The 26,581-nt window shown below is 36.7% G+C and overlaps 4 protein-coding genes across 4 annotated transcripts; 1 reads left to right on the top strand and 3 right to left on the bottom strand.

Annotated features, from left to right (window-relative positions):
• Positions 1-777: 777 nt before the first annotated feature.
• LOC105971927 (DNA primase) lies at positions 778-5,397 on the top strand. The gene is made up of 13 exons (XM_088819258.1): positions 778-1,083; positions 1,241-1,475; positions 1,558-1,704; positions 1,795-1,846; positions 1,978-2,152; positions 2,362-2,444; positions 2,796-3,008; positions 3,361-3,477; positions 3,749-3,905; positions 4,082-4,189; positions 4,420-4,485; positions 4,580-4,791; positions 4,972-5,397. Exons 1-13 carry the CDS (start codon positions 1,029-1,031, stop codon positions 5,065-5,067), a joined length of 1,716 nt encoding a protein of 571 aa, XP_088675384.1. The 5' UTR covers positions 778-1,028; the 3' UTR covers positions 5,068-5,397.
• A 470-nt stretch (positions 5,398-5,867) lies between these two features.
• On the bottom strand, positions 5,868-9,324 carry LOC105971842 (uncharacterized protein At3g49140). Its single transcript, XM_012996751.2, has 10 exons — positions 8,927-9,324; positions 8,569-8,779; positions 8,277-8,379; positions 8,103-8,170; positions 7,626-7,817; positions 7,411-7,536; positions 6,928-7,263; positions 6,681-6,833; positions 6,265-6,360; positions 5,868-6,101 (listed from the first exon to the last, which is right to left on the bottom strand). The coding sequence occupies exons 1-10, from the start codon at positions 9,037-9,039 to the stop codon at positions 6,000-6,002; spliced, it is 1,500 nt and encodes a 499-aa protein (XP_012852205.2). The 5' UTR covers positions 9,040-9,324; the 3' UTR covers positions 5,868-5,999.
• A 415-nt stretch (positions 9,325-9,739) lies between these two features.
• Positions 9,740-14,220, bottom strand: LOC105971844 (dnaJ protein ERDJ2A). Its single transcript, XM_012996753.2, has 11 exons — positions 13,936-14,220; positions 13,028-13,252; positions 12,800-12,895; positions 12,549-12,669; positions 12,328-12,434; positions 12,007-12,224; positions 11,633-11,810; positions 11,420-11,539; positions 11,110-11,196; positions 10,831-10,941; positions 9,740-10,746 (listed from the first exon to the last, which is right to left on the bottom strand). The coding sequence occupies exons 2-11, from the start codon at positions 13,211-13,213 to the stop codon at positions 9,907-9,909; spliced, it is 2,064 nt and encodes a 687-aa protein (XP_012852207.1). The 5' UTR covers positions 13,214-13,252; positions 13,936-14,220; the 3' UTR covers positions 9,740-9,906.
• An 8,392-nt stretch (positions 14,221-22,612) lies between these two features.
• LOC105971811 (large ribosomal subunit protein eL19z) lies at positions 22,613-24,997 on the bottom strand. Its single transcript, XM_012996708.2, has 5 exons — positions 24,713-24,997; positions 23,935-24,057; positions 23,162-23,475; positions 22,970-23,028; positions 22,613-22,885 (listed from the first exon to the last, which is right to left on the bottom strand). Exons 1-5 carry the CDS (start codon positions 24,822-24,824, stop codon positions 22,861-22,863), a joined length of 633 nt encoding a protein of 210 aa, XP_012852162.2. The 5' UTR covers positions 24,825-24,997; the 3' UTR covers positions 22,613-22,860.
• Between the last annotated feature and the right edge of the window lie 1,584 nt (positions 24,998-26,581).

The following is a 26,581-nucleotide window of genomic DNA, read 5'->3' as shown; positions in this document are numbered from 1 at the left end:
TGTTATATATAACTCTGCTCTCTGTGTTACTTTGCTTTTTATTTTTATTTCCGAATTTTGCCTGAAAAGCTTTATGAATGACGAAGATGACGATGATTGTTGGATATTAAATAAAAGGAATTAAGTAAACAAATCGCGAGTGGGAGCAGTTAAACTACAGTCATTATATTCCTGATCAGTATAATTCCGAACCGACCAAATGAATTTTAGTATTAACCGTGTCACATTATTACAAGAAATCTTAGTTACGAGATTCGGACGTGGTTGTTGTGTGTGTTTGCTCGTGCAGGTTTGCCGGTACCACCTGAGAGCATCTTTTCATAATGTCGTCAAGGTACCTTTTGGTGTTGGATTTGAGGTCGTTTATTCTTTCGTTTATTTGACTCTTGGTTTCGGAAAAAAAATTAAAAAGTTAAACTGAGTAGTGATTTGTTATAGTTGGTGAAAAGTGGTGAGAATTAGTATAATATCATTGTTCTCAAAATTATTCAGCAGTTCTTGAGTAGTAGTAGTTACTAAATTAATCTGCTGTTGGCTGACTCAAAATTATTCTCAGTAGATATTATTAACATGAATTACTGTATTTAAGTATTTAACAATATATAGTTATAGTAAATTAAATTGAAACTCTCATGTTTTTCGGAATTTATAAATTATTTTATAAATAAAAATTCTAATAAGTTTGTCTAACAAATTGGAGCGTAGTTTGAAAAATAAAATAACAAACGCTAAAGGCATTAAAAAGTTTTTTTTTTTTTTTTGTTTTTTTGAAAATCGAAAAAAAATAAATAATAAAAAATCTACGTTAGGGTGTACAAGACGCTTCAGAAAATGTACGTTAATTTGGGAACAGCGAAATTGTCCAGAACGTCGTCGTACGGGGAGATAAATAATTCATCGACGTTTCGGAAAATCAATTCCCGCCCTAGAGTACAATTCTACAGCGTATATTCGTGTACGGCCATCGCCACACCGCCGTGAAATCTGAACACTTGAAATCATCCTTCGCCAGAAAATCAAAAAGCTTCATGGACGATGTCGATCGATTGTTCCAGTGCTTCAAATGTGGAATCTCTCCTCCGCGTACTCTCTCTGTGTGTGTGTGTGTGTGTGTGTGTGTGTGTGTGTGTGTGTGTGTGTGTGTGTGTGTGTGTGTGATTTCCTGATAAACTGTGGACTGAAAATGATTTAGAGGATACAATATCGACATGTCAATTACCAAATTGTTCTATTTTCGCAGAATCTGCTGTCAGAGAAAAAAGAAAAGAAAAACGAAAACTAAAGCAAGAGCATTCACCGCAACAACAGCAATCCACAATTTCTGAAAGTAAGTGTGTAAATCCGAAAAATGGCAAACAGTTCTCCCCGATGATCTTCTACGGTTCGCCACATGGAGTTCCTCCGAAAAGGCCCGCTCGTTTGCTGAGGTTGCTGCACGAAATTCGTGTTGATCTCGCTGAACAAAATAAATTGAGGTAGGCGATTTCAGAGTTTAATGGCGAATTAACGTAGTTTTTTACAGATTGAGTATTTGCATTAATTTGTGCTTGTTGTTAGGGAGGAGGTCTGGGCTACATTTCCGAGGCAAGATGAAGCATTGAAGTTTTTGAAACAGCATACAAATGCACGTGTCTTTAGTTATCAAGATCATATAAATGGTCAGAGGAGGTTTCTTGTGTCTACATATGAGGAGTTTTGGCGAAGGTGAGTTTAGCCCCTCGTATTTGTAGATGGAAATGTATGGCTTCTTACCTTGGCATCTCAATTCTGTTTGTGGTTGTTGGTTTTGCTTAGGTATAAAGAAATGACCGCTAAATTTCGCCATCATTACGAAGTTATTCAAGAGGTAATTGTACTTTGTTATAGATGACGCTAACCTGAAACGGTGTTCGTTGGAAGTTCAGTTTTAAGAAAAGAGTTTGATTATTAGGCAAACATGAAAACTTCTCTTCTTGCTGATTGTTATCCTACTTTTAGGGATTACCATGCCACCTCTATTTTGATTTAGAGTTCAACAAAAGAGAAAATGCTGGTAAAAATGAAGATGAAATGGTGGATCTCCTGATAAATGTCATCTTTGATGCGTTGCTGGAGAAGTATTCTATCCAAGGAACTGAAGATTTTATTGTAGAACTCGATTCATCTACTGAAGGTAGTATGTTTGCTGTATTTTCCACTGATATACTCTCATTTTATTAAATGGTTTGAATCTGTTCATCCTTATGTTCAACCATGTTTTACATTGCCATACACGCAAAGAAAATGGATGATTAAGTGATGATTTAAGTATTCATCTTTCACATGAGAAGTGAATTTAAGTCATTAACAGATCAACTTCTGAATATTTTTTCTTGTGCTCAGAAAAGTTCTCTCGTCATTTAATCATCCGCTTACCAAGGACTGCATTCAAAGACAACTCACATGTTGGTGCATTTGTGGCCGAGGTATGTTACAAATAGGAGTAATGGAGTATCCTCTTCACTGGCAGTAACTGTAGCTCAGCATATTTTTAGAATCAACATAAATGGATAGTCATATTTGATGTTGTTAACACCGCAAGTGCTTTTTTTTTTTTTTTTTTTTTTTTTTTTTTTTCTTTTCATTTCTTTGGGCTTTTGCCATTTAGAACATTTTCCACTAATAAACTCTTGACCTTTAAATTGTACGGCAACCCTTGAAGTTGTGATGCGCATATCATCTAATGTTTTCTAATAGGAACCTCATTAGACCTGCATCATTTGGTATTTCCTCATAACTGAGTTTTGCTTTTACATTTTCTTATGTCCTGTGGTCAGATATGTTCTCGCATTCAAAGTTATAGAGAAAGAGATGAAAACTATGAAAAACTATTAATATCCAAGGGTTCAAATTCTGCTGATAGCCATCACCAGACTTTTGTGGATACTGCTGTCTATACTAGGAATCGTTGCTTCCGACTACCCTTTTCATCAAAAGCAGGGAAGAGCTCTGTTCTTCTTCCTAGTGGGCGTTTTAAATGTAAGGAAATGGTAAGGAGCGTCTTTCCTTGAAACTGCAATTTATATCGATTTTCACTATGAACTTGTCAAAGTCGGGAATGGTTATCTAGAAGTTCTATTTATTAAATAGATGGCATGTCCATAGAAACACAAGGCAAGCAGACTGCACGTACCTCAGCTTGGGGTCATTCAAGAATTTAATCTGGTATCTGAGTCCGGACCTGCACAGAAGGTGATGTAGATCAACCAGTGGAACTCTAGATCCATGAAAACAAAGAGTTTAAATCTGATTAATAAATGATCAATCTATAGTTCATGCCTGATTAATCAATCTTAGTCCTGCATATTTTAGCTAAATAGGGTTTTTCAATTTATGCCGCAGGGTGAAAAAGAAATATTTATGGCATCCTTGATTTGCAACATGGATGCTGATTCTGAGAAACTCCTGATTTGCAAAATGGATCTAGACTGCGTGAAGGCATTGCACTTTGAAACTGAGGTAATTTAGTCTTTCTGAGGTTCTTTTTCTGTATTGAAGTTTTATTTTATTTCTTTTGCTTGCATTTATGTCGGCACAAATGTTCCTTTTTCGCCTAACAATGATAGGGAAATACTTGCCCATTTATTTCAGCCTCCCCAGAAATGCCACCTATCTTTGTGGCCTAAAATTGCACTCTTAGGGCCAGTGTCTCATTTATTTCCATTCATCTCCTCATCTTCCTGCTTTCACCCAGATAACTTACAGAATCTAAAATTGCTCTCTATAACAGGCAACCAATAATATCCAGACATATGGTGGTTATCCTGAAAATTTTGATCTGGATGCCTGGACAAGTGATTCTTCAACAACATACTTGATGGGAAAATCACCACTCCCAGCTTTGGATGCATTCGTTGAAGCCATTGCGTCTAAAGGAAATGTTTCAGGTGAGACTTGGTTAAAATTTTCTTAAGCATGAAGAATGAAAGGTACCTGTGTTAGTTCTAGTTTTATTGATATGGTATTGAAGGTTTGACGGTCTTGATTGTTTCCGCGATTCTGTCTTCCCACATTTCATATTGCTTAAAGAGTTCTTTCACACTCACTCCCATGACCTTTACAGGGAAAATTCGGAGCTGGTACTGGTTCTCAGAATATGGACTAATGGTTTACAGCATGTCTAGAAGTAGGTATTGTGAAAGAATTGGCAGAGAACATAAAAGCAATCATGGTATTGTTTGGACCTTCTGTATCATTTTCGCACTTGGGATATGTTGGTTCTTAGATTTCCGGGAGTAAAACATCAAGGAATGCATATCATAGTATATTCTGGTTCTGTTTTGATAGTTTTTCTTTACATTTTCCTCATAAATATTTAAGATTCAGCGTGACATCAACTATCACAAATATTCGAAGTTCATACTCATGCACATTAACAATCGCTGTCGATGTTTGTTTCAGTTATTTATGTAGTTGATCTTAGACGGGCCGTGTATTATCAAAAGTGCCATGATCCAGATTGCAGAGGTGAAGTATTACTTGTATTGGAGACACTGATTTTTGTAAGTACGGCCCTCAATATGCTACCACTAATTTTTGTTATGCTGGATGGATCTACCAGGTTATCGATCTCCACTACGTTCAGTCCCTGATGATGTTATTCCTTACCCTACTTTTCACATTAATCAATCTGGAGAAACCGATAGTCAGAAGCACACTAATTTAAGTGACCAGAGTTTCACAGACAGCTGCAAGAAAGAATGGTGGCATGAAGCTATAAAAGTCGCCGAGCAGGTTGAAGGGATACAGAAATCACTGGACCTTACTCAGATGGTTAGCCTAATATCTCTACTTTTGCCTTTTAAGTTTTAACATTTCTTTTATTTTTCTCATCTACCTATACAGATGATGTCGTAAAGTCCAAATTGCCTTTCCTGTTAAATTTTATATGACAAAATAGTAAACTAATCTATGCTATACTAAGTTGAAGTCATCCTTTACAACATTAAACAGGATGAAAATGAAACGTGTGAAGAAGATGTAAATTGGTGGATGGCTGTGGAAAGCACAGCATTGCAAACTGAACTAACATATCTTCAAAAAGTCTAGCAACTCGTGCTATGCTGCAGAAAATTTCCCCATTTCTCATTCACCAAATGATCCAATCAGCAGCTGAGTTGTGAATATACAACTTAAAGAAAAAAAATCTCGCCACGGGGGTGATTGACGAGCTAACTAAACCATTGCAACTGTTCAAATGACGATTCGCGGAAATTGGTAAACTATGTTATTTATCTAATTTTATTGTCTGTTCTTCTATGGATTCCGAAGTCCAAACGGACTTTTACTCATATTGTCAACTTCGCTTGCTTTGTAGTATGTACATAAATATTGACAATGTAAATTATCTTGCAGTAAGTATCCTGTGATTTAGACCAAGTTTGGTTGGTTACCACTTACTGGGTTGATTGGGACTGGTTTTTTACCTGCAGACCCGATCGAAGCTCATTTCACATGGTACATTCATAGCTTAACCTAGGGGTTCAAACGAGCCTAACATATTTGGAGAGCTTGAGCTTATCGAGCTTTTATTTTCTAAGTTCGAGCTCCATGTTTATATTTATATAATTATATTATTTTTTATTATAAATTATTTATATTATAATAAAAAAATGAGCGGAAATTTGTTTATATGTGTATATTTATTATTATATCTTGTAATATATATCTTATATTAGTTTATATACTATTTATATTTATGATAACAGTAAAAAAATAATAATATAGAAATTAAAAAAAATAAAAATTGCGAGGCAGCTCATTAGCTAATGCATAATTTACACGAAACTCTGATACATGAGTCGTGTGATTAAATCTGGGAAATTGAAGTACACAAGAAAAAGAAAAAATCAGCTTTTGAACTTTTGCATTTAAGGGCAGGAATTGGAAGATACTGTTACATTCTATGTACAACTTTCGGAATACATGCATCGAATAGAAAAGAAAGAAGAAAAAACATAAATGTAATGGAATTCATGAACCTAAGACTCGGTCTTGTTAGCTTCTCTCTTTTGTTGATATTTGTGCGCTCTAGGAAACAGCAAGTCGTTTAGTTGTCTTTCCGCACTATACTCTGACGAGGCCTGCATGCACATATATATATAAACAAACAGTTTAATTCAGTGAAAGCTGTCTATAGATATATGCTTCATATGAGGATAATTATAGGGATATGCTCACATACCCCAATACGGGAACCCAAAAACCCGTAAGTTAAATTATACAGCCAAAAGAATGCAGACATACCCGCTTCTTAAATGTGAAACGCAACGTCTGAACTTGTGTCCCCGAGCAAACTCTCAAGTCAAAACCAAGGGTGTCTAATCCAATAAGAGCACACTCCTGTTCATAACATCAGTTTACAAACGTTAGCGTTAGTATTTAGAACCAAACACTCGTTGAGAAATTTAGGTTTGCCTATTTTTAGGCGAGCAAAGACAAACTTTATGCTTAAGGCCTTGTCTATGAAGAGCCAGGGGGGGAGGAGAAATAACCTTCTGATTCCTTTTTCACCTTTTCCATGTCGTCAATTTATAGCATAGAATGAGAGGTGTATGGTACATAACCTTACTTTTCAATCAATTTTCCGAGTAGGCAAGGAGTTCACTGAAACATATAAAATAGTATTTTTCTATTTATATCGGCAGTCCAGAATGTTTTACCTCCACTTGAATACCCTTGCACCTCCAACATAGAGACTTCAAAGCTTGCGTGGTCTTCTCTCCACCAGCTTTGAGACGGGACATAATTTTTGCAGCTGAATGTGCTATTGCATCAGGTCGAGCCCTCCTAAAATCTTCTATCTCGACGTCGTTCTGCAGCATCATCAGCACAAGGTTAACTTATTCGACTTATTAGTAAATGCTGATACTCGCAAAAATAAAATAAACAAACATATAAATGGTTTACCGGATTTCCTTGGGCTGAAACTAACTGAATTTTGATCATCTCTATCTTGTAAAATGCAGATCCATTTCCCAGGGTTTCATCCTTATCCAAGTCTTCTGTCAAACTTGGCTCATCTTCTTCTGGTTCCTTTTCATGTTTGTGACCATTTATCCGTACAACACCTTCTAGCGATTGTTCTTCTGCAATACGATCTGTATCTACATCACTACGCTCAGGCCCGGATATCTGCTTCTGGATGACGGAGTGTTCTTCAATGAATGCAGGTCTTAGAAGGCCATGAATAGCAAGGCCAACTGACGGCTGGTCCATACAATCTACAGGATCATCTGAGACAACCTGTATAACCAAAACAGCCATCGAAAAAAAGATATTAATAAATAAAGTGGAGAAATCGTAGTTACAGAATTCATATTTCAATTTCTGAATCAATTTCTACCACTACTAACAAAAAAGAAAAAAAAAACTTGACAAAAAGAGTTATACCTCAGCTAACTTTTTGGCGAAATACATGGGATGAGAAGATCGCATAGTTTCCAATTTAGCCCAGTCTCCGAGTGATTCATCACTTTCCTCATCCTGGTCTTCCTCATCAAGAATGGCAACCCAGTCCTGCACATTAATACGAAAAAAGGTTTAGAAACTAAAGAATAAAATCCCGACACTTGAGAGCTACAAGAATGAGTGGAAGAAATCCCCACTTTATCATAATTTTCATCATCTTCACCATCGTCATCTTCATCGTCTTCATCATCTTCCTCATCATCATCCTCTTCATCATCAAAATCACTATCTTCATCGTCCAAATCGTCCATTCCGAAGTCAATTTCTGAATGACCTAGTGCCTCCATTTCTCTAATCATTTCTGCAGTATCCAGTCCAATAATGACTTGCTGCATTGCATTGAAATCAAATAAGCCCAAAGACAGACACTAAATTATTCATAACATGCAAATGAGCGTATGAAGTATGAACTGATAAAATAGGAATTATTGGTATCTTTTTCTCCCTTGTTAAATGTTACATAAAAAGCACTGAAAGCATAAACGCTCAAGGAACAGTTAATCTTATAGCAGCATTCAGATATAAAGATACCGTACACAGAGGGCTGAATGACGAATTTTAAGATACATGTTTTTTGATTTTTCCAATTATGAGTTTAGTAGGGTTAACCTTACCACGATGGTTTCTTGAGACGTAATAGATTGCAGGATGTCTTCGTCATTCTTCACTTGAAAGTATATATCTGGCCATAAATAAACGGAGCATGATAGTGATTCAATACAACTTCTGACCAGTAATTGAAAAATGTCTATATGTAAAAGCAGACCACAAGAAAAAAATGATCTTACTTCCATGTTCATCAGTCACATAAGGTAAGTCTGGCCAGAAAATGTTCTCGTGTACTTCGTCACTAACCATACCAGAAAACATCAGTGTTGCCTTGCTATTCACCTAAAACCAAAACCTTTAGACAAAATTAAAATTTTCACTGACCTAGTTTAACTGCCAACTTTAATTGTGCAAAGAGAAATCCACATGTTTGACCCCCAAATAATAAGGAATTGCATTAGAGCAACCGATTGTAGAAGTAATTAGTTCATCTCTAGAGCGATAGAATCACACTCCACTTCATAATCATACCTCAATCATTGTTCGAGAAGTTTCGGCAGGCGTGAGTGTAGCTTCCTCGTTGTCCAGAAAAGCTGACTCAGCAATTTCCTCGAACGGGTGATACCTCTGCGGCTTTGCATTCTGCTTCAACGGAACTGAATCCGAGCCTGACTGCTCATTCGCCGTCGCTCTGATTCCATTTCCACTCTTCACCCTGCCGGCGCACTTCCGATACTTATTCCTGAATTTTAACCGACGAAATTCAAATTCACAAATTCACAAATCCACAAATCCACAAAAACAAAATTCGCAACGCGAGCAATGAACTTCAAATTTCCGCGTACAAGTAAAGTGAAATTAAACTAAAATAGAAGTAGAAAAGTAGTACCGCGGGATGAAGGCGGCGGCGGCTGAGTGAGAGAGGAGGCGAGCAGAGGAGTGGAAGTTAGCTGCGCACAATCGGGCGGCGTAGGCGGCGGAGTGAGTTTCCACCATCAGCATTTTTAATTTTTTTTCTTCGCTAGCTGAGATCGGTGAATGAATCAAATACAAGGTATGGTTTCCTCAGCTAGAGTTCATCATTTTGTGAGCAGAATGAGAATCGAATATGGAATCTTTTTTCTGGAATTGGAACGTGTGGTTCAATTTTATCGGCTGCTTTTTCCTCTTTCTGCTACTTTCTGTATTAATGGATTGGCTACACTCGCATCCGTATTGTAATTTGTAAGTCGCTACTATTCAATAGCGCTTTCAGTTAGATTGGAATTAATTACTTCATCTTTGCGTACATTATTTTCATATGCTCAGAGTCTGATAATTCTGAAACAAAATAATTCGAGAAATTTACAGTTTCCACCCCTCAAGTTTTCAATGATTTCACAAAAAACACATTTGGTCCCTCATGTTTCAATAATTTGGCACTTTTGGTTATTTCCGCCAATTTACCCTTAGTCCGTCAATTACGTTAGAGATTGGCACACCTTTGATTCCGTTAGTTTGAACATAAAATTGATGTAAATGACTAAAAGTATTGAATTTTTGAAAAATGAGGGACCAAATATGTTTTTTGTGAACATGGGGGACCAAATATGAAATCGGGTTAAATTTGAGGGGTGAAAACTGTAATTTTCCCAAATAATTCTTTGAAACATGAGCAAAAAAATACAGACAATGTTGAAAAATAAGAAGCCAGACAGACGCCTAATCAAAATTGTCCTCATAAATTTCCATCACAAATTAAACCGAACTTCCGAAAAATATCTCATCATCAGTCGCAAACCGCTTTTAAATAGTAGTTTTCTTCTGTTAAAAGAAAAAAAAAAAAAAAAAAAAAATCTGTTGGCCGAAAGAAAAAAAAACAGTAAAATGTCAGTCCTCATCGGAACCGGAACTTTCATCTGAACTAGATTGCCTTCCCTTCCGACCATTTTTCTTACCGTTAGCAACTCCTTTCTTCTTCGCACTTACTTTCTCCTCTTCTTCTTCATCATCCTCACTGTACTCACTCTCAACATCTTCCTCCTCTTCCTCTTCTTCAATCTCCTCCTCGTCCTCCTCAACACCCTCCTCCACAACCGCCTGACCGCCACGCGTACCAGCACGAGTCCTTTTCAAAACCCTAATCTTCAAATTCGACTTTTTATCAACTCCAATCCAAGAATCACACAACACGTAGCAAGTCAAGTTATAGTGTCCCTCCGCCGCAGCCAAGAACTTCCCCATAGCAAGGCGGGACCCACTCTTAACCCTCTCTACCCCTTCCTTCACAGCATCACTCATCTCCTTCGGACTTGCTCCAATTACTTCCATTCTCTCCTCTATTGCTGCTGAGGCGGCACTGATGGCTCCCACTTCATCCATAAAACTCACCTTCTGAGAAAACCACACGTTGTTCGAAGTGGGGTCCGCTAGCAAGAACCAGAAACTCTCTTCCTTGTGGAATGGGTAACGGGGTGTGTGTGGAATGGCTCCGATCAAACCGTTTGGACGGCTGAGACTGATCCATGCCTGAACTGTGACTACGTCTCCCTCTTGTACACCTTCCTCTCCCTCGGTTCCACAAGTGACGTCAACTGTTAGAGAGGGAATCAGTTCCATTACCTTCTCTACATCCACCACTTGTGGAGGAGATAATTCGGCTACTTGAGAAAGAAGTTCGTCTCTTTCTTGTATAGACATGTCTTGAAAATCTTGGAATGTCCTCACCTTCTGCATAAAGTGCAAGGAAAAAGTCAAAAACCCGAGAAAAAAGATATCTAATTATTGTTTCAGAGAAAATGTTCTATTTTGTACCTTTCGGGTTATTTTTTTTACTATATCATCATTGAAGTGTGGGAGCTGTAGAAAAGGAGCAATTCCCTCAGTGGACCCCGCAGTTGACTTCCTAGCACTAAGAGGAACAGCCTGCATCATTGTCGAAGATAATAAGCTGAAAAATAAGAAGGCTTTCTCTTCCGGGACATTTAAATGTATGTGGATTAGTTTGTGATGGTTTAACGTAAAAATGTTTGCAGATGATGTATGTGATGGTTTAACGTAAAAATGTTTGCAGATGATGTTTCCGATTAATACCTGAACAATGCACTGTGAGAGTTCAACAACCCCAACTGCTGGCCTTAGCCAGCCATGCCCTTTAGAAGAGCGTGGAATGATTGCCATCTGTGCAAAGAATTTGTAACAGTTAGAGGCAAATCCAAGCCCATCATACGAAGTTCCTCGGTGATTTATCAAGAGGCAATTATAAGGCAGAGAAAAAATCCTCCTTTTTCATGTGAAAATTTTACGACCTTCTCAAAACCTCTTAGTGGTGAATTCTGAGAGAGCTAATGACAAAATATAAAATATAGAGACTAAAGTTTGTTCACTATCATAGAGGAGTAACCTTCATCAACTCCTCAAGTAGACGAGGTGCAAATTCAAGCACACGTTTACAGTCCCGTTCCAAGTCTGGGGTCAAAGATGCAGTTTCACGAGTTAAGTGTGCCTGAATCAACAGTTCTGCCTGAGGAGCAAATAATGTAAATAGTCGTCAGACCAAATAATTCATTGTCAATTGTACAGTTCAAAAATAAAAATTGTACACTTTTAACTTTACCTTAACAAGTGCCGGGTGCTGTTTCCAAAACTTTGCTTGTTCCTTTTTTATATTTTTAAGGTCTATGTTCAACTCGCTTCTTACTGTCGTAAAGAGTTTATGAAGGGGTTCGTCATCGGATCTTCGAACTGGAATTTCCAGGAATTCAGCAGCCTTAGTGAAGACTTCCATGACTTTGCTACAATTTACAACCATCACAATAACGAAAAAAATAAATATATAATCAGTTACATATATACAACTCAAAAATATCGCTTTACAATACTTGTGAGTTGTACCATGCTTTAACCAATTAATACACGAGGTGCACGGGATAAGCAAAATAAAAACTGATATACATATATGTATAGAGAAAGAGGGAGAGAGATTTGTACCTGGGGGCCAAAGAAGGTTTCATTAAATGATAGTAGGCAGCTAACGTGTCATTCTTGACATTGTTACCAGTGTACTTTGAAGCTCTTGACAGATATATAGCTGCCATCACGAGTGGCAACAATATGCAGATTCCAACAATCCACATTAAGAGTATCCCACTAGAAGCACCATCAATATTAAGAAGAAACTGAGGAAGAGCAATTCCCATTTGAAACCCCTATATCATATATATATTATAGTGTTAGGTTCTATTACTCTTTCCACTATATTCAATTTTACATGTCTATTCAATTCTTTTTTTCTCATGCTGAATGGATTACCTGTCTACCATCAGGATGACCATATTTTTCAAAATTCTCACGGGAAATTGGATCCGTTAGAGCTTGGTAAGCTTTTGATATGGACTCCACAAAGTACTTGTGAGCAGCTGATATATATGAAGTTACCGAGATTATAGACAACAAATGTCAAAAACCAAATTTCGATTTTCTTTGCCTTTTCAACTTGAAATAGTGTATCGGAACCAATAAAATATAATAACCTGGATCGGGATTTTTATCAGGATGGTACTGGATAGAGAGTCTCCTATATGCCTTCTTAATCTCGTTATCTGATGCTCCAGCTTCTATTCCAAGAATACTGAATGGCTCAAAGACTTGATTCTGTATAGAAGGCGTTTATTATTAGTATTGGAATAAAATGTATTCGTCTTGGAATAAAATGTGTCTAAGGACAAATTGCATAAAAGATGTATAAAATATAAGCATAATTATAAGAATAATCGCAGATTACCTCTCGGCTCATGTTCTTAACATAGTGAACGAGAAATCCCGTGATGACCCATAGCAGCACCAGAGTGAAGTTACCACATGTTGAGACGTTTGCAACCTGAGAAAACGAAAGATTGTAAACATATACTTCTAACTACAACAGCAGTACTTAAAATATCACAAGATTGAATATATATATATATATATATATATGTGTGTGTGTGTGTGTGTGTGTGTGTGTGTTACAGACCTTTTTAAAAACTGATTTGCGATATTTTCCTGATTGACCACAATCGGAACATGCACAATGGATGTTCTTTTCTTTTTTTGAAGCAGCACGGAATAACTTCAATATGGTATAAGGGACTAAAGGCAAGGCGATCATCGATAAAATAAAAATGGGAAACAATGCATTATTTTCTTCTGAATCTGCCATGATAACGCTTAATCCGTTTGCTGTCTACAAAGAGTAAACCTGCAAAATAAAATTTTAGAGTGATGGTCAACTGAAAGGAGATGGCTACAAAGAAAAAAAGTCATTAACACAGCATGCGACTTTTGGAGATTTCCAAGCAACAAAACCAAACAAAAATCGAATATTATGGACTTGAAACCCTTAGTTACAGATCCTTAATTCAAATTGAGCCCAAAATAGTGTTTTTCCCCCATACCGAGATCCCTCAAAAGCAAACCTAAATTAGATTTCATCAAATTCTGCGACTTCTGTTATTAATCTAATCAGAAAATGAAACCAAAATCCATAGAAAACAAAGCTTCAATTCAAACAAAAAGGATAACACATTTTAGAAACATAATTGTATCACAAACATGAAATAACCAAAATCCGAGAAACAGGATGAAGGGGAAAAAAATCTGGAAAAACTGGATTTAGCTCCAGAATTCCAAATCAGAGTCGAAATCAGAATGAATGATGAACTATCTCTCTCTATCACAACACACACACACACACACACATTAAAAAAAACCGAAGCTAAATTATCAAAACCCTCTGTAAAACCCAGAGAGATGATGACCAGTTTCCAATTAAAATCAAAATCACGAATAAACAAAGAACCTACATATGAAATCAATCAACAAGCAACATCAGTTGATTAATCAAAAAAAAATTCTCAGTAAATGCCAAAACATGTAAATTACCTAGAATTGGAAATCAAATTGAAAGATCTGACTCTTTAGACAGCAGCAAACGTGAATTCGATACCACCGAGATGGGGCTATAGCCTATAGGCTACAGTTCTTCGCGCATCTGTTCATTTTCCTTTTGTATTTCCATTCATCTGAGTTTTAACAACTCTTTTTCTGCAGTCGTTTGTTCGTCTGTGTGTGCGTGTGTGAAGACGCGCGCGCGTGGGTGGAAACGTTAACGAAATATGAATGCAATTTGTTACATATTGTCCAAATTGAGTCTGTTATTATATTATTATTATTATTATTATTATTATTATTATTAAGGATCAAAGTTGACCTCAAGAGATTTGAATGGAATTTATTGCAAAATCTCAATTGAATTATCAAAATTTATTTTATATATATTTATATATAAAATAGAATTTGTTAGTCGCCATTCTATAAATAAATAAATAAAATTATGTGAATGTAATAGTTTATACAAAATAAAATTTGATTTAAATTCAAAGAATATAAGGAAAGAAGTTCATTGAATGTTTTAATTTGAAAGGAAAGAAAATCTTTTAATAAAAAGAAATATCTTTGTAGTAGAGAATTAATATGAATTACAATTTATTGGCATTAATAAATAATAGCCCATGCTGCAAAATGTTTGCAAGGAAAGTTGTATTGTATTTCAGAAGCCCCTCAATTTTTTTAAAGCATTTCATCTTTGGTTTTTGGTTTTTATTTTTAATTATTTTTTTGGGTGTTGTAAATTGCAAAATTTCCATATAGTCCTAATAATACCAAAAAATATATATTATTGTTCTCTTATTTTATCTATTTATTTATTTATTATTTTTCTTTCTGTGTGTTTGTGGGCCTTGTGTATCTTAATGGGCCTTCTTTCATGAAAATGACACATGGGCCGATAGCTCCCTAAATAGTAAAAATATACCAACTAAATAATTCTGATACAAAGACGAGTAGTTCTTTCTCCAGTGCAGCCCAAATTGAAAAGGAAAGTCGCGTTTAGAAAGAAAATCGCTCAGTGATTTTATATTTTCTATTTGACGATGAAATAGATAAAACAAGGAGTTTTACCACTGTATCGACAATACCACCGGTCGTTCTTCCCTATGGCCTCCGCCGCCGACAAATCCCACCGCCGGCACCATCCCCCGCCCCATCTTTCCCGGTTCATACCTGTTAGGTACAGGTTCTTTCCAAAACAGCCATGGATCCGAAAAACAATTAAAACAACTGGAAATGAGAATTAAAAATGTTATTGAATAAGAACGGCCCAGTTCCCTTTTCCAGTATTCATCCAGTTAATCCAAGGTCTGGTGGTAACACCAACTGAAAACAAGCACCAAGCTACAGCCACTGATCGGAACCCTAGATCTGACCCCAAAACCTCACTCCGAGTTGACTCACCAACACATGCACAGTCAACTCGGTGATAACTCACCCTCTCCACTCAGCACAAACCCAGATTTCTGCACACACAACACCAAAACCCTCACAGAAGAGGATTAAGGCCAGAAAAGATAAGGTTTGAATAAATGGTGAATCACACTTGTCTCTCTCTCTCACCACAGTATAAATACACGGAGTTTCAACGGTCTTCAGCATTAAATGTGCTGCGACGGCAAGGACACCCATTGTCCGGCCAGACCTGCGACGGTGTCGCCGGAAAACGACAAGGGGTGACGAAACACTGTAGAGAGAGAAGGGGACAAGGGAAGAGAGAGAAACGGCGCAGCAGAAGAATTCTGCTAGGGTTGAGAGAGGTAAGAAGAATGAGGCAAATGGAGGGCTCAGATTGAAGCCCTAGAACAGACGGTTCAGATCTACGTTTGACTGGATCAGTGGGCTTATGTAATATTGGGCCCGATTTCACAAGTTGGGCTTTGAAATAATTAAGCTATTGGCCCAGATCACAACAGATCATTTCTATTGGGCTCAATACTTAACAATTCTCCACCTGAGACCAATATAAGGATTATTATGAACACACTTAATGGACTGGGATCATCATTGTCGTAACTTTGAATCTTAAACACTAATCACACAGATTGTAGTAGAAGATTCAAAAAGTATTTTTTCCACAAAGGAGGTAATCACCAAGATAAGAAAAATTTTAACATCACACAGAAGTTAAAAAAATAACACAAGCTATCACAGAGAAAGCAATAACAGACTTGCACACAGCAAGCAGACAAACACATGTTTGTTTCCATCATGATTTGAGACAATGTTCAAGGTTCTCAAACATGATCTCAATTTTTCCACAGGTAGGCACTTAGTGCCCATGTCAGCAGGGTTGAATTCAGAAGGAATTTTCTCCAGGTCTATCTCACATTTTTCCACCACTTTCCGGATGAAGTGGTATTTAATCTCAATGTGTTTTGTTCTGTCATGAAAAACATGGTTCTTGCACAATTGTATACCTGATTGGCTGTCAGAGAAAACTACAACTTTACCTTTCAAGAAGCCAATTTCTGAGAGCAGCCCTTTCAACCAGAGAGATTCTTTTATAGCCTCAGTAGCTGCAATGTATTCTGCCTCAGTGGTAGAAAGGGCTACAATATTTTGAAGTTGAGATTTCCAGCAAATACAAGAACCACACAAAGTAAACACATAAGATGTGGTGGACTTCCTATTATCTCTGTTGTTTGCATAATTAGAATCCACATAACCACATAAGACAATTCATTTTTCACACTTAGAAAATTCAATCCCTGTTCTAACAGACCCTCTTAGATATCTCATTAGCCACTTTACAGCCTCCCAATGAGGCATGCCAGGATTAGCCATATATCTACTCAAACAGCTTACAGCATATACAATGTCAAGTCTAGTACTTACCATTAAATACATGATAGAACCAATTGCATTAGCATAAGGAACAGATTTCATATCACACATTTCAGGTTCAGTCTTTGGAGACTGTTCCTTACTTAGCAAGAAATGAGCAGCTAAAGGCACAGACACAGACTTGGCATTTTTCATGGCAAATTTATCTAAGATTTTTTCAACATAGGCAGATTGGTTCAGAAACAAAGAACAATATTTTCTGTTCCTAACTATGTCCATACCCACAATTCTCTTTGAATCACCAAGAAATTTCATGTCAAAGTTTTCACTTAAGCACTTCTTCACATGATCAATAGCCTTTAAACAGGAGCTAGCAATAAGCATATCATCAACATAGATTAACATGAACACAGGAGATTGACAATCATCTTTGAAATACAAGCAAGGATCAAATTCACTTCTTTTAAATTTCAAAGAAAGCATACAAGAGTCAAATTTTTTGTTCCACTGCTTGGGAGACTGCTTAAGGCCATAAAGAGATTTCTTTAACAAACAGACATAATCAGGTTTAACAGAATCAACAAAGCCTTTAGGTTGAGACATGAAAATTTGCTTATCAAGATCACCATGCAGAAAAACAGTTTTAACATCCATTTGCTTAAGTTCCCAATCAAAGTGAGCAACTAGAGCAAGTAAAATTCTGACAGTGGTGAATTTAACAACAGGAGCAAAAATTTCAGTATAGTCAATACCCTCTCTTTGTGTAAAACCTTTGGCTACAAGCCTAGCTTTATATCTAACAGAATCAGATTCATGCTTAATTTTAAAGAGCCATTTACATTCAATCAAAGAGCACTTAGCAGGTTTTGGGACAAGAGTCCAAGTATGATTGACATGCAAGGAGTTAATTTCCTCTTTCATAGCACATAACCACATAGCAGATTCTGAAGATTTTAAAGCATCTTTGTAGCACTTAGGTTCATTCCCATCTAAAGCATCAAACACATTGAACACAAAAGATGCAAGCTGAAAATTATCAAGATGATGAGGTTTCCTAATTTCTCTTCTAGGTCTATCCCTGGCAAGCTGATAATCATGCAAATCATCAATATCAGGTAAATCAGACTCAACATTTTGATCAAACACATTTTCAGGCACAGAGGATGAATCATCATCATCAACAATCTCAATTTCCTCATTTCCAAGAGGAGATTTCTCCACCTCAATTGGAGCAGAGGGGGGAACAATAAATGAAGGCACAGGCAAACAAGGATATTCATTCTCATTGAAAACAACAATTCTACTAATGATTGTTTTAAAACCATGTTCATTATTTAGCCAACATCTATATCCTTTTACTCCTTCAGGATATCCAATAAAAACACATTTTAAGGACCTAGGTTCTAATTTATCAGTTTTATGGTGAACAAAAGCAGAACAGCCAAAAACTCTCAAATTAGACAAATCAGCTGGTTTCCCAGTCCACATAGTTTCAGGCAAATTTCCAGACAAAGGCACAGATGGAGATCTGTTAATCACATAAGCAGCTGTTAAGACAGCTTCACCCCAAAAAACTTTAGGCAAACCAGATGCATGCAACATGGATCTAACCCTATCCATTAATGTCCTATTCATTCTTTCAGCTATGCCATTCTGTTAGGGTATATGCAACAGTCCTATGTCTTCTAATGCCAAACTCAGCACACAAATAATCAAATTCATGATTACAAAATTCAGTGCCATTATCAGTTCTAAGGGTTCTGAGTTTCTTGTTTGTTTGATTTTCAATAAAGGTTTTCCAAGATTTGAACTTATCAAAAACATCAGACTTTTGCACAAGTAAGAAAACAAACACTTTTCTTGAAAAATCATCAACAACAGACAAGAAATATCTGTTTCCACCAGGTGTGGAGACAGGTGCAGGACCCCAAACATCTGCATGAACATATTCAAGGATTTCTGTGCACTTAGAAGTATTAGGGAAAGGGGATTTAGGGAATTTCACTTTAGACTGTTTACCCATAACACATGAATCACACAAGGGCATATCAACAACAATGTCATCACTCAGATAGTTGTTTTTATGCAAAATTCCTAGTCCTTTGCTACTGACGTGACCTAATCTTCTATGCCAAAGATCAGTCATGTCATGCTGGACAGAATTAACATGTGAAACAGATAATGCAGATGCAACATACATATTATGCATTCTAACAGCCTTAAAAGAAAGTAAACCATCATGCATAATATTCATAACCCCATCACCCCAAGTACCCTTATACCCAGAATCCTCCAAGATAGCACAAGACATCAAATTGCTACTAAGCTTAGGAACATGTCTCACATTTTTCAATTTAAGCACAAAACCAGATTGAAATTTCAGACATACAGTTCATATACCTAGCACATGTCTTTTACTACTATCAGCCATGGACACAGAGCCATTTTTTAATTCAACATAAGAAGAGAACATGCTTCTGTGGGGTGTCATATGATTTGAGCAAGCATAATCCATTAACCAGTCATTATCAGTCAAAGATGCAGACACAGAATTCACAAAATCAAGATACTCATCAGTAATCATAAACACATCACCCATGTTTTCAGCAACTTGGTTAGTCTGTTCATTATTAGACTTATTATCTTTCTTAGGTTCAGAACACCTATTGGCATAATGACCAGACTTACCACAGTTGTAACACTTCCTATGTTTGAGCTTATTCTTACTCCCTACTTTACCCTTATCAGACTTTTGAAAATTTTGGTTATTGGAGGAAGAAGCCTTGTTTGAAAACTTGTTTTTAGGCTTGTTTTTCACAAAGTTAACATCACCCAAAGATTTGTTGCTTTTGGTAGTTTTCAAATCAAGTTCCTTACTTTTCAAACCATTTATCACAGTGTCTAGAGTCACTTTGTCTCTGCCATACTTGATTGCAGATTTGACATCACTGTAAGAATCTGGAATAGCATTTAGAAGAACAATGGGGGTATATTCATCAATATTTTTATCCCCAGTTAACTTTATATCTTGCACAAGTTTTGTAAAAACATCAAGATTTTCATCTATATCTTTGTGCAAGTCAAGTTTAAATCTAAAAAACTTTTCCAGTAAAAACATTTTTGAGGGTAAAGAGGTTTCAGTATAAAGTTCTTCTAACTTATTCCATAATTCCTTAGCAGTATCAAGTTTACCTATCTTTCTAATCACAGAGTAAGATAAGTTCAGAATAATCAAGGAATAAGCAAGTTCATCAAGATCATCTTTCATTTCCTTAGTGGTTTTATCATCATAAGTTTGAGTTATGGCCTTAAAACATTTCTGTTGCACTAAAACACCTTTCATTTTCTGTTTCCATATAGCAAAGTCACCCTTGCCATCAAAAGAAGCCACAGGATAAGAATTCATTTTCACACAGAGAAAAGGAAAAAACAAGGGAGCAACAGAAAATGGAAACACACAAGCTGCACACAGACAGCAACAGAAAATGAAAACACACAAGCTGCACACAGACAGCAACAGAAAATAAAAGCCACACAGAGCTGCACACAGACAGCAACAAAGTAAACAAAGAAAAGACACACAAGATGATCCCAGGAGGCCCAACAGAGAGCCAAGCGTTGCAGAAGGCAACTAAGTAACCAGTCGAAGTCTGGGCTATCTCAGACTACCCCCCTTCCCCAGATTCCTGCGACACTAAGCGGTCCGGACAAGGGACGTTTGGAGTGGCGAATAGCCTGAGTTGGCCCAGAAGGCACCAAAGTAACCGGTCATAGGCTGGGCTGTCTCAGACTACCCCCCTTCCCCAGATTCCTGTGACACTAAGCGGTCCGGACAAGGGAAGTTTGGAGTGGCAGATAGCCTGAGTTGGCCCAGATTTCAGAGAACAGCGGAAGTAAGTTCTGACCACACAAGGTCAACCACAGGTTTTCCAGGATTTTACCCAGAAACAGAGTGAGTGAGTCACAGTAGTGAAATCCGTAGCACGAGTCTGCAAAGAACAAGTGTCCAACTGATGCTCTGATACCACTGTTAGGTACAGGTTCATTTCAAAACAGCCATGGATCCGAAAAACAATTAAAACAACTGGAAATGAGAATTAAAAATGTTATTGAATAAGAACGGCTCAGTTCCCTTTTCCAGTATTCATCCAGTTAATCCAAGGTCTGGTGGTAACACCAACTGAAAACAAGCACCAAGCTACAGCCACTGATCGGAACCCTAGATCTGACCCCAAAACCTCACTCCGAGTTGACTCACCAACACATGCACAGTCAACTCGGTGATAACTCACCCTCTCCACTCAGCACAAACCCAGATTTCTACACACACAACACCAAAACCCTCACAGAAGAGGATTAAGGCCAGAAAAGATAAGGTTTGAATAAATGGTGAATCACACTTGTCTCTCTCTCTCACCACAGTATAAATACACAGAGTTTCAACGGTCTTCAGCATTAAATGTGCTGCGACGGCAAGGACACCCATTGTCCGGCCAGACCTGCGACGGTGTCGCCGGAAAACGACAAGGGGTGACGAAACACTGTAGAGAGAGAAGGGGACAAGGGAAGAGCGAGAAACGGCGCAGCAGAAGAATGCTGCTAGGGTTGAGAGAGGTAAGAAGAATGAGGCAAATGGAGGGCTCAGATTGAAGCCCTAGAACAGACGGTTCAGATCTACGTTTGACTGGATCAGTGGACTTATGTAATATTGGGCCCGATTTCACAAGTTGGGCTTTGAAATAATTAATCTATTGGCCCAGATCACAACAGATCATTTCTATTGGGCTCAATACTTAACAATACTCACAGTCTCTACCAATCTATCATCTTTCCTTACTCTCAAATCACCATCTCCGGCGTCATCCTCGTCCAAAATCCACCCCCCTCTCCTACTCGTGGACTCAGACTCGTTCCTCTCACTCGTAACTATTTATGTATATATATATATATATATATATATATATATATATATATATATATATATATATATATATATATATATATATATATATATATATATAGACAATGGACAATAACCAGCGTTTACATACGAGTCGAGACATGACAAAGGTTTCACCATTAAGGTTAGGTAAAAATATTCAAGGACTAGATAGGTACGTCGAGCGTTGATAGAAAGGCAATATCCTAGTCCTGCAGGCAATATCCTAGTCCCGTTTCTCTTGCGCCGGCACTGTGTGACCAACGCATTTACTATCCACATTGTTATTATCTCAAGGGATTGTGTTAAATATCATTCAAGATTATTCACAATTCATGGGAGAGTTGAGAGGAATGAGTGACGGGAAACAGAAATGAGTGGTTACATAGTAGGCAAAGAAGATTGTAACGGTATTTACCTCGTTTAACATCAATATTTCAGGACTTGTTTTCATTACTTTGAGATCGAAAATTAGAATAATGTTTGTTTATATACTAAAACAAGCACTTAACAATGTCCAGAAGATAGAAAATTTTGTATTTTGTAAACAAATAATGATTGCTCCCTCAGTCAAACCATGTTCAGTACAAGAGATTTTAGAAATTGTTGAGTGGTTTCGTTTTTCTTTTGAATCTCATAAAACATATTAACAGGATGAAAATCAATAAGCTAACAGACATTGAAGAACTTTTCGAAATCAGTAAAAGTGCATACAGCAATATTATGTAAGACTTTGGGCAAAAATATTCCTGTCAGATTCTATTTCGGACTGCAATAAGAAATAGAGAACCAACAAGATGAAAACATTATATAAACTGCCATTACCTTCCAACTGAGCAATAAAAAAGGATGAAACAGAAATCTTAATACACATGGCAAAAAGAACAAAAAGGTGATATACAATCCATGATTCAGTAGAAGAACAAGTAAACTTCTACGCGCAAATAAATTAAAGATGGATATCTTTCGCACAAGGAAAATAGTCAAGGCAAATTTGAAGACGTACAAAATTCAACTTGCAACGAACAAGTACTATAACCAAAAAACATAAGAGGTGTCATTCAAGAAGGTACTTCAATTTAAAAAACAAAGTTATATGCTAATGACAACACAGAAGAAAAATATAAATAAACCTAGAAGGCAATTCTAACAAAACCACAAGAGAACCAATGAGGGAAACTGGTACTCAGAAATCACTTCTTAGCCTTCTTGGTGGCCCTGCACCAGAAATAATTTCATCAATACTGAGATTATTCAGCTTCAGTCAGAAATAACGAGTTACTACAACAATAAGTCACTTACTGAGCTGGCTGAATTGCAGGTGCGGGAGTTGGAGTTGGTGCTGCTTTTTCTCCAGGTCCCTGCAATGGTACGAAGAATCAAACATATAAACATACAATACATATGAAAAAAGCATACAAGTCAATGGACATTAATTAATATAAACATATTTAAAACATAAATGGGTTAAAGATACAAACGAGAAGTATTTACCTGAGCAAGTCTTTCTTCTCTCCTTGCAAACTTTCTTTCCCTGCTAGCCTTGTTCTTTGCTCTTTTGGCCTCAAACTGATCGGACAAGGTCTTTTCTCTAGCCTTCTCAGCCTTAGACTTGTGGATGCTCTCCATCAACACACGCTTGTTCTTGAAAACATTACCCTTAACCTTCATGTACATGTCATGGTACATGTGCTTGTCAATCTTCTTCGACTCACGATACTTGCGGAGCAAACGCCTGAGCACCCTCATTCTCCTCATCCAAAGCACTTTAGTGGGCAATCTTGCCTCTCTGGTTCCCTTTCTCTTACCTGAAATCATTTACAAAGAATACTCGAAAATGAGCATATTTTTTTTCCAACAGGTACTCGGCAGCTAATTTACTCAAAGCACAAGAGACTAGCATACGAGCAATAACAATAATCTCAATCCTAGTATATAATTTAAAAAAAAAACATGGATAGATTCATAAAAGAATAACATTGGATATTTAGTCATCTGCACAATAGGAACTGGTAATTCTCCAACAGACCATAGATAAAAAGTCATCACAGTTCAAATTAAAACATCAAACAATGACACGGATGATCATGCCATCTATTTTGTGCGAGTTTAGAACCAAATATAACCAAACAAACAAAAAAACCACAAACCACAAACTACGGCCATCATAAAAAACAGGATGCAAGCAAAAGGTAAGTCGCATGCCACGCTAATACAAAACAACACAACAAACACATTTAGCAGTCCAAAAATTAGGAAAACAATACCATATCCAGAGTGGCGTCCCTTTCTCTTCGCCTCCTTCATCCGACGGGCACGTGAGCGGGAGTGAATCTTGGTTGGCTTCCTGATGATGAAACCATCCTTCACCAACCTCCTAATGTTATGTCCTGTATCCAAAAAAAAATAATACATAGCATATAAATAATCATCTCAAATCAACACAATTCAGATTATTGGAGTATGCCTATTTAAACAAGGCGCATAAAACTGTCAATTGTTGGTGAGATTATGTACCTTCAAAGTTACTAAATCAATTTACAACTATATTTATAATGAATCATCATGAAATGAAACCTAGATGCAATAATCTGTGTAAACAGAACAAGATGACTTTGTTTTTTCGATATACTACAACACAGCTCATTCCCAAAAGAATCAAAATCCTATCTCTATGGAGTAAACATTTGAACCAGAGTAGTCCATTCATTAATATAATCACATCATTTCAGAAGGCAACATGCTTATCAACGCTTTATTTTTTACAATCAATCCAAACAACAATATGTTAAGGATAATTCATTTAAAAAACAACACTGAAGCTGAAATTAACAGACTACGAGACAATTATCAGTTATGCTGAACTCATATAAATCTGAACTCGTGGGAAACGCCTAATATTAGCAATTATCTCAATCTAAACCTAATAATCCTTTTTTACATAAACACGGCATAAAAAGCATCGTCAATCGAACCAAAAGAGAGAGAGAGATCTTAAAATTTCGAAAATGATTAAGCGAGGAAATAGTGGAGAATCGAGCTTACGAGAGTTGGCCATGGAGATTTCACTGCCTTCATTAGGATCAAGCCAAACCTTCCCCTTGCCGCACTTCAGTACGCTGGCGGCGAGCCGTTTCTGCAGCTTGAGCGACACCATTTTTCCTCTCTCTCTCTCTCTCTCTCTCTCTGGGGTAAATGAGAGGTGAAGTGTGGGGGCTGAGTGAAGATATTATGATATACGGCGCACTAGGGTTTATGAAAGGGGCTTCTCCATGTGGGCTTTTTTTAATGGGCTTCCCCGCTATTTTCATAATATTTGTGTTGTTGGGTTTAATAGCTTATCATCGTGGGCTTCAGTCCTAGCATAATATTGCTTTTAATTATTATTTAATTCAATTTTTAACAAACTTTTAATTATTTTCTAAAGTCACTTATACTTCATTTCAGAAGTTCTACGGTGTTGTTTGCAAAAGCTTATTTAAAAATATAAGTTAGTGATTGTAAGTTAAATTGATATTAAGTGCTTAATTTTAAAAGTCGGGGGGTGTTTGCCAAAAATCTGGAAAATTAACTAAAATAGAAAAATCAGGTACATTGGTGCTTTTAAAATTATAGCTTAAAACAACTTATTTTAAAATAAGCAAAAGCAAAAGTCGGTCGTGCAAACACCTAAAAACAGATTATGTGAGAAAAAAACTCATAATCTATTTTTAAAAGTTTTTACAAACACCACCTTTGTACGCTTCCATATTATTCCTACGCATAATTGCTTTTATTTATTTTCTAAAGGAGTGTTGATAAATACAGGACAAATTTTAGTAAACATACGACAATTTTTTTAATAAATTAAAAAATAGCACTAACTCCATCTTTTTCTCTCGAAACTTTATTTTGGAAGAATATAACATTATCAATCATTAAAACACGAGTACTTTAGACTTAAGAGTAGCAACTTTCTTGCAACACTTACACACTTACAAATGATGTCCTAAATCTTTCAAGACTTGAAGATGGCAGCCTTACCTTGGAAGCCGAAACTTTTAATCTTCAAGCAGCTTTCAGAGAGGTAAACAAACATACATACATACATATACATATACATATATTTCATTATTGTGTCTGTCTTTATTTTAGAAGAGAAGATAAGAAACATAATTCTTGAATTGTAGGTTGTGAACTTGATAAAACCCACTGCATAAGTGAAGTTGTCTTTGACATTGGCATTGGCTCTAGATGTACCTGTTTATACTACTGGTGACGAAAATTGGCTGATCGATGCAAATTATATTGATAATTGCTGGTAATGCTATTAAGTTCACAAAGGAGGGGAATGTTGGAATTGAAGTTTCTGTAGCAAAACGGGAGTATATTACAGGCTGGCGGCCTTCAGAATTTTATCCACCCTCAACCGATGGCCACTTTTACTTGTGAGACATGTATTTTTGTACGGAAAAGTTGATAATATACTCATCGGATGAAAATCAATAAGCTAACAAACACAGACAAACATTTTGAAACAAGTCAGAGCACACATCAATGTTCTGTATTAATTTGGTCATAGTCAGATTCAATTTTCAGACTTTGGTAAGCACTAGGGTAGGGAACTGGCAAGATGAAAACTTTAAGAGCTGCTTTTAGCAAGATGAAAACTTTAAAAGCTGCTTTTAGATTTAAACTGAGCAATTAAAAACGACAAAGGGAATTCTATCAACAAGAAAAATGAACAAAAAGGATCTCCATTGTGCTCTAAATTTTGCTTACGATTCTTTTCAAAATAGGGTTGCTGATGTTTGTTTCTTCAGTAACCACCACCAGGTTCGCTTTGATTAATTTTTTCTTCACACTTCTTTTTCCATTGCGTCCAGTTTAATCAGGCCCCGTAAAAGGCTTCTATAATTCTTCAATTCCGTAGGT

This window comes from Erythranthe guttata, chromosome 6, assembly GCF_056151865.1.
Source record: "Erythranthe guttata isolate IM_541 chromosome 6, IM_541, whole genome shotgun sequence".
Classification (NCBI taxonomy): Eukaryota; Viridiplantae; Streptophyta; class Magnoliopsida; order Lamiales; family Phrymaceae; genus Erythranthe; species Erythranthe guttata.
Note: the sequence above shows the minus strand (reverse complement) of the source record. Positions and strands in the feature narration are given on the sequence as shown.

Excerpts from the sequence above, each read along its gene's own strand:
- LOC105971927 (XM_088819258.1), top strand. The coding sequence starts at position 1,029 with ATGGACGATGTCGATCGATTGTTCCAGTGCTTCAAATGTGGAATCTCT. Across the intron at positions 1,476-1,557 it reads GCTGAACAAAATAAATTGAG|GGAGGAGGTCTGGGCTACAT; the intron begins GTAGGCGATTTC and ends GCTTGTTGTTAG. Across the intron at positions 1,847-1,977 it reads ATTACGAAGTTATTCAAGAG|GGATTACCATGCCACCTCTA; the intron begins GTAATTGTACTT and ends TCCTACTTTTAG.
- LOC105971842 (XM_012996751.2), bottom strand. The coding sequence starts at position 9,039 with ATGCTGATGGTGGAAACTCACTCCGCCGCCTACGCCGCCCGATTGTGC. Across the intron at positions 8,171-8,276 it reads TGTGACTGATGAACATGGAA|ATATATACTTTCAAGTGAAG; the intron begins GTAAGATCATTT and ends ATTTATGGCCAG. Across the intron at positions 7,537-7,625 it reads ATGATGAAAATTATGATAAA|GACTGGGTTGCCATTCTTGA; the intron begins GTGGGGATTTCT and ends ATTAATGTGCAG.
- LOC105971844 (XM_012996753.2), bottom strand. The coding sequence starts at position 13,213 with ATGGCAGATTCAGAAGAAAATAATGCATTGTTTCCCATTTTTATTTTA. Across the intron at positions 10,942-11,109 it reads TCTCACAGTGCATTGTTCAG|GCTGTTCCTCTTAGTGCTAG; the intron begins GTATTAATCGGA and ends ACAATGATGCAG. Across the intron at positions 10,747-10,830 it reads TAAAAAAAATAACCCGAAAG|AAGGTGAGGACATTCCAAGA; the intron begins GTACAAAATAGA and ends CACTTTATGCAG.
- LOC105971811 (XM_012996708.2), bottom strand. The coding sequence starts at position 24,824 with ATGGTGTCGCTCAAGCTGCAGAAACGGCTCGCCGCCAGCGTACTGAAG. Across the intron at positions 24,058-24,712 it reads AATCTCCATGGCCAACTCTC|GACATAACATTAGGAGGTTG; the intron begins GTAAGCTCGATT and ends TTTTGGATACAG. Across the intron at positions 23,476-23,934 it reads GGGACGCCACTCTGGATATG|GTAAGAGAAAGGGAACCAGA; the intron begins GTATTGTTTTCC and ends AAATGATTTCAG.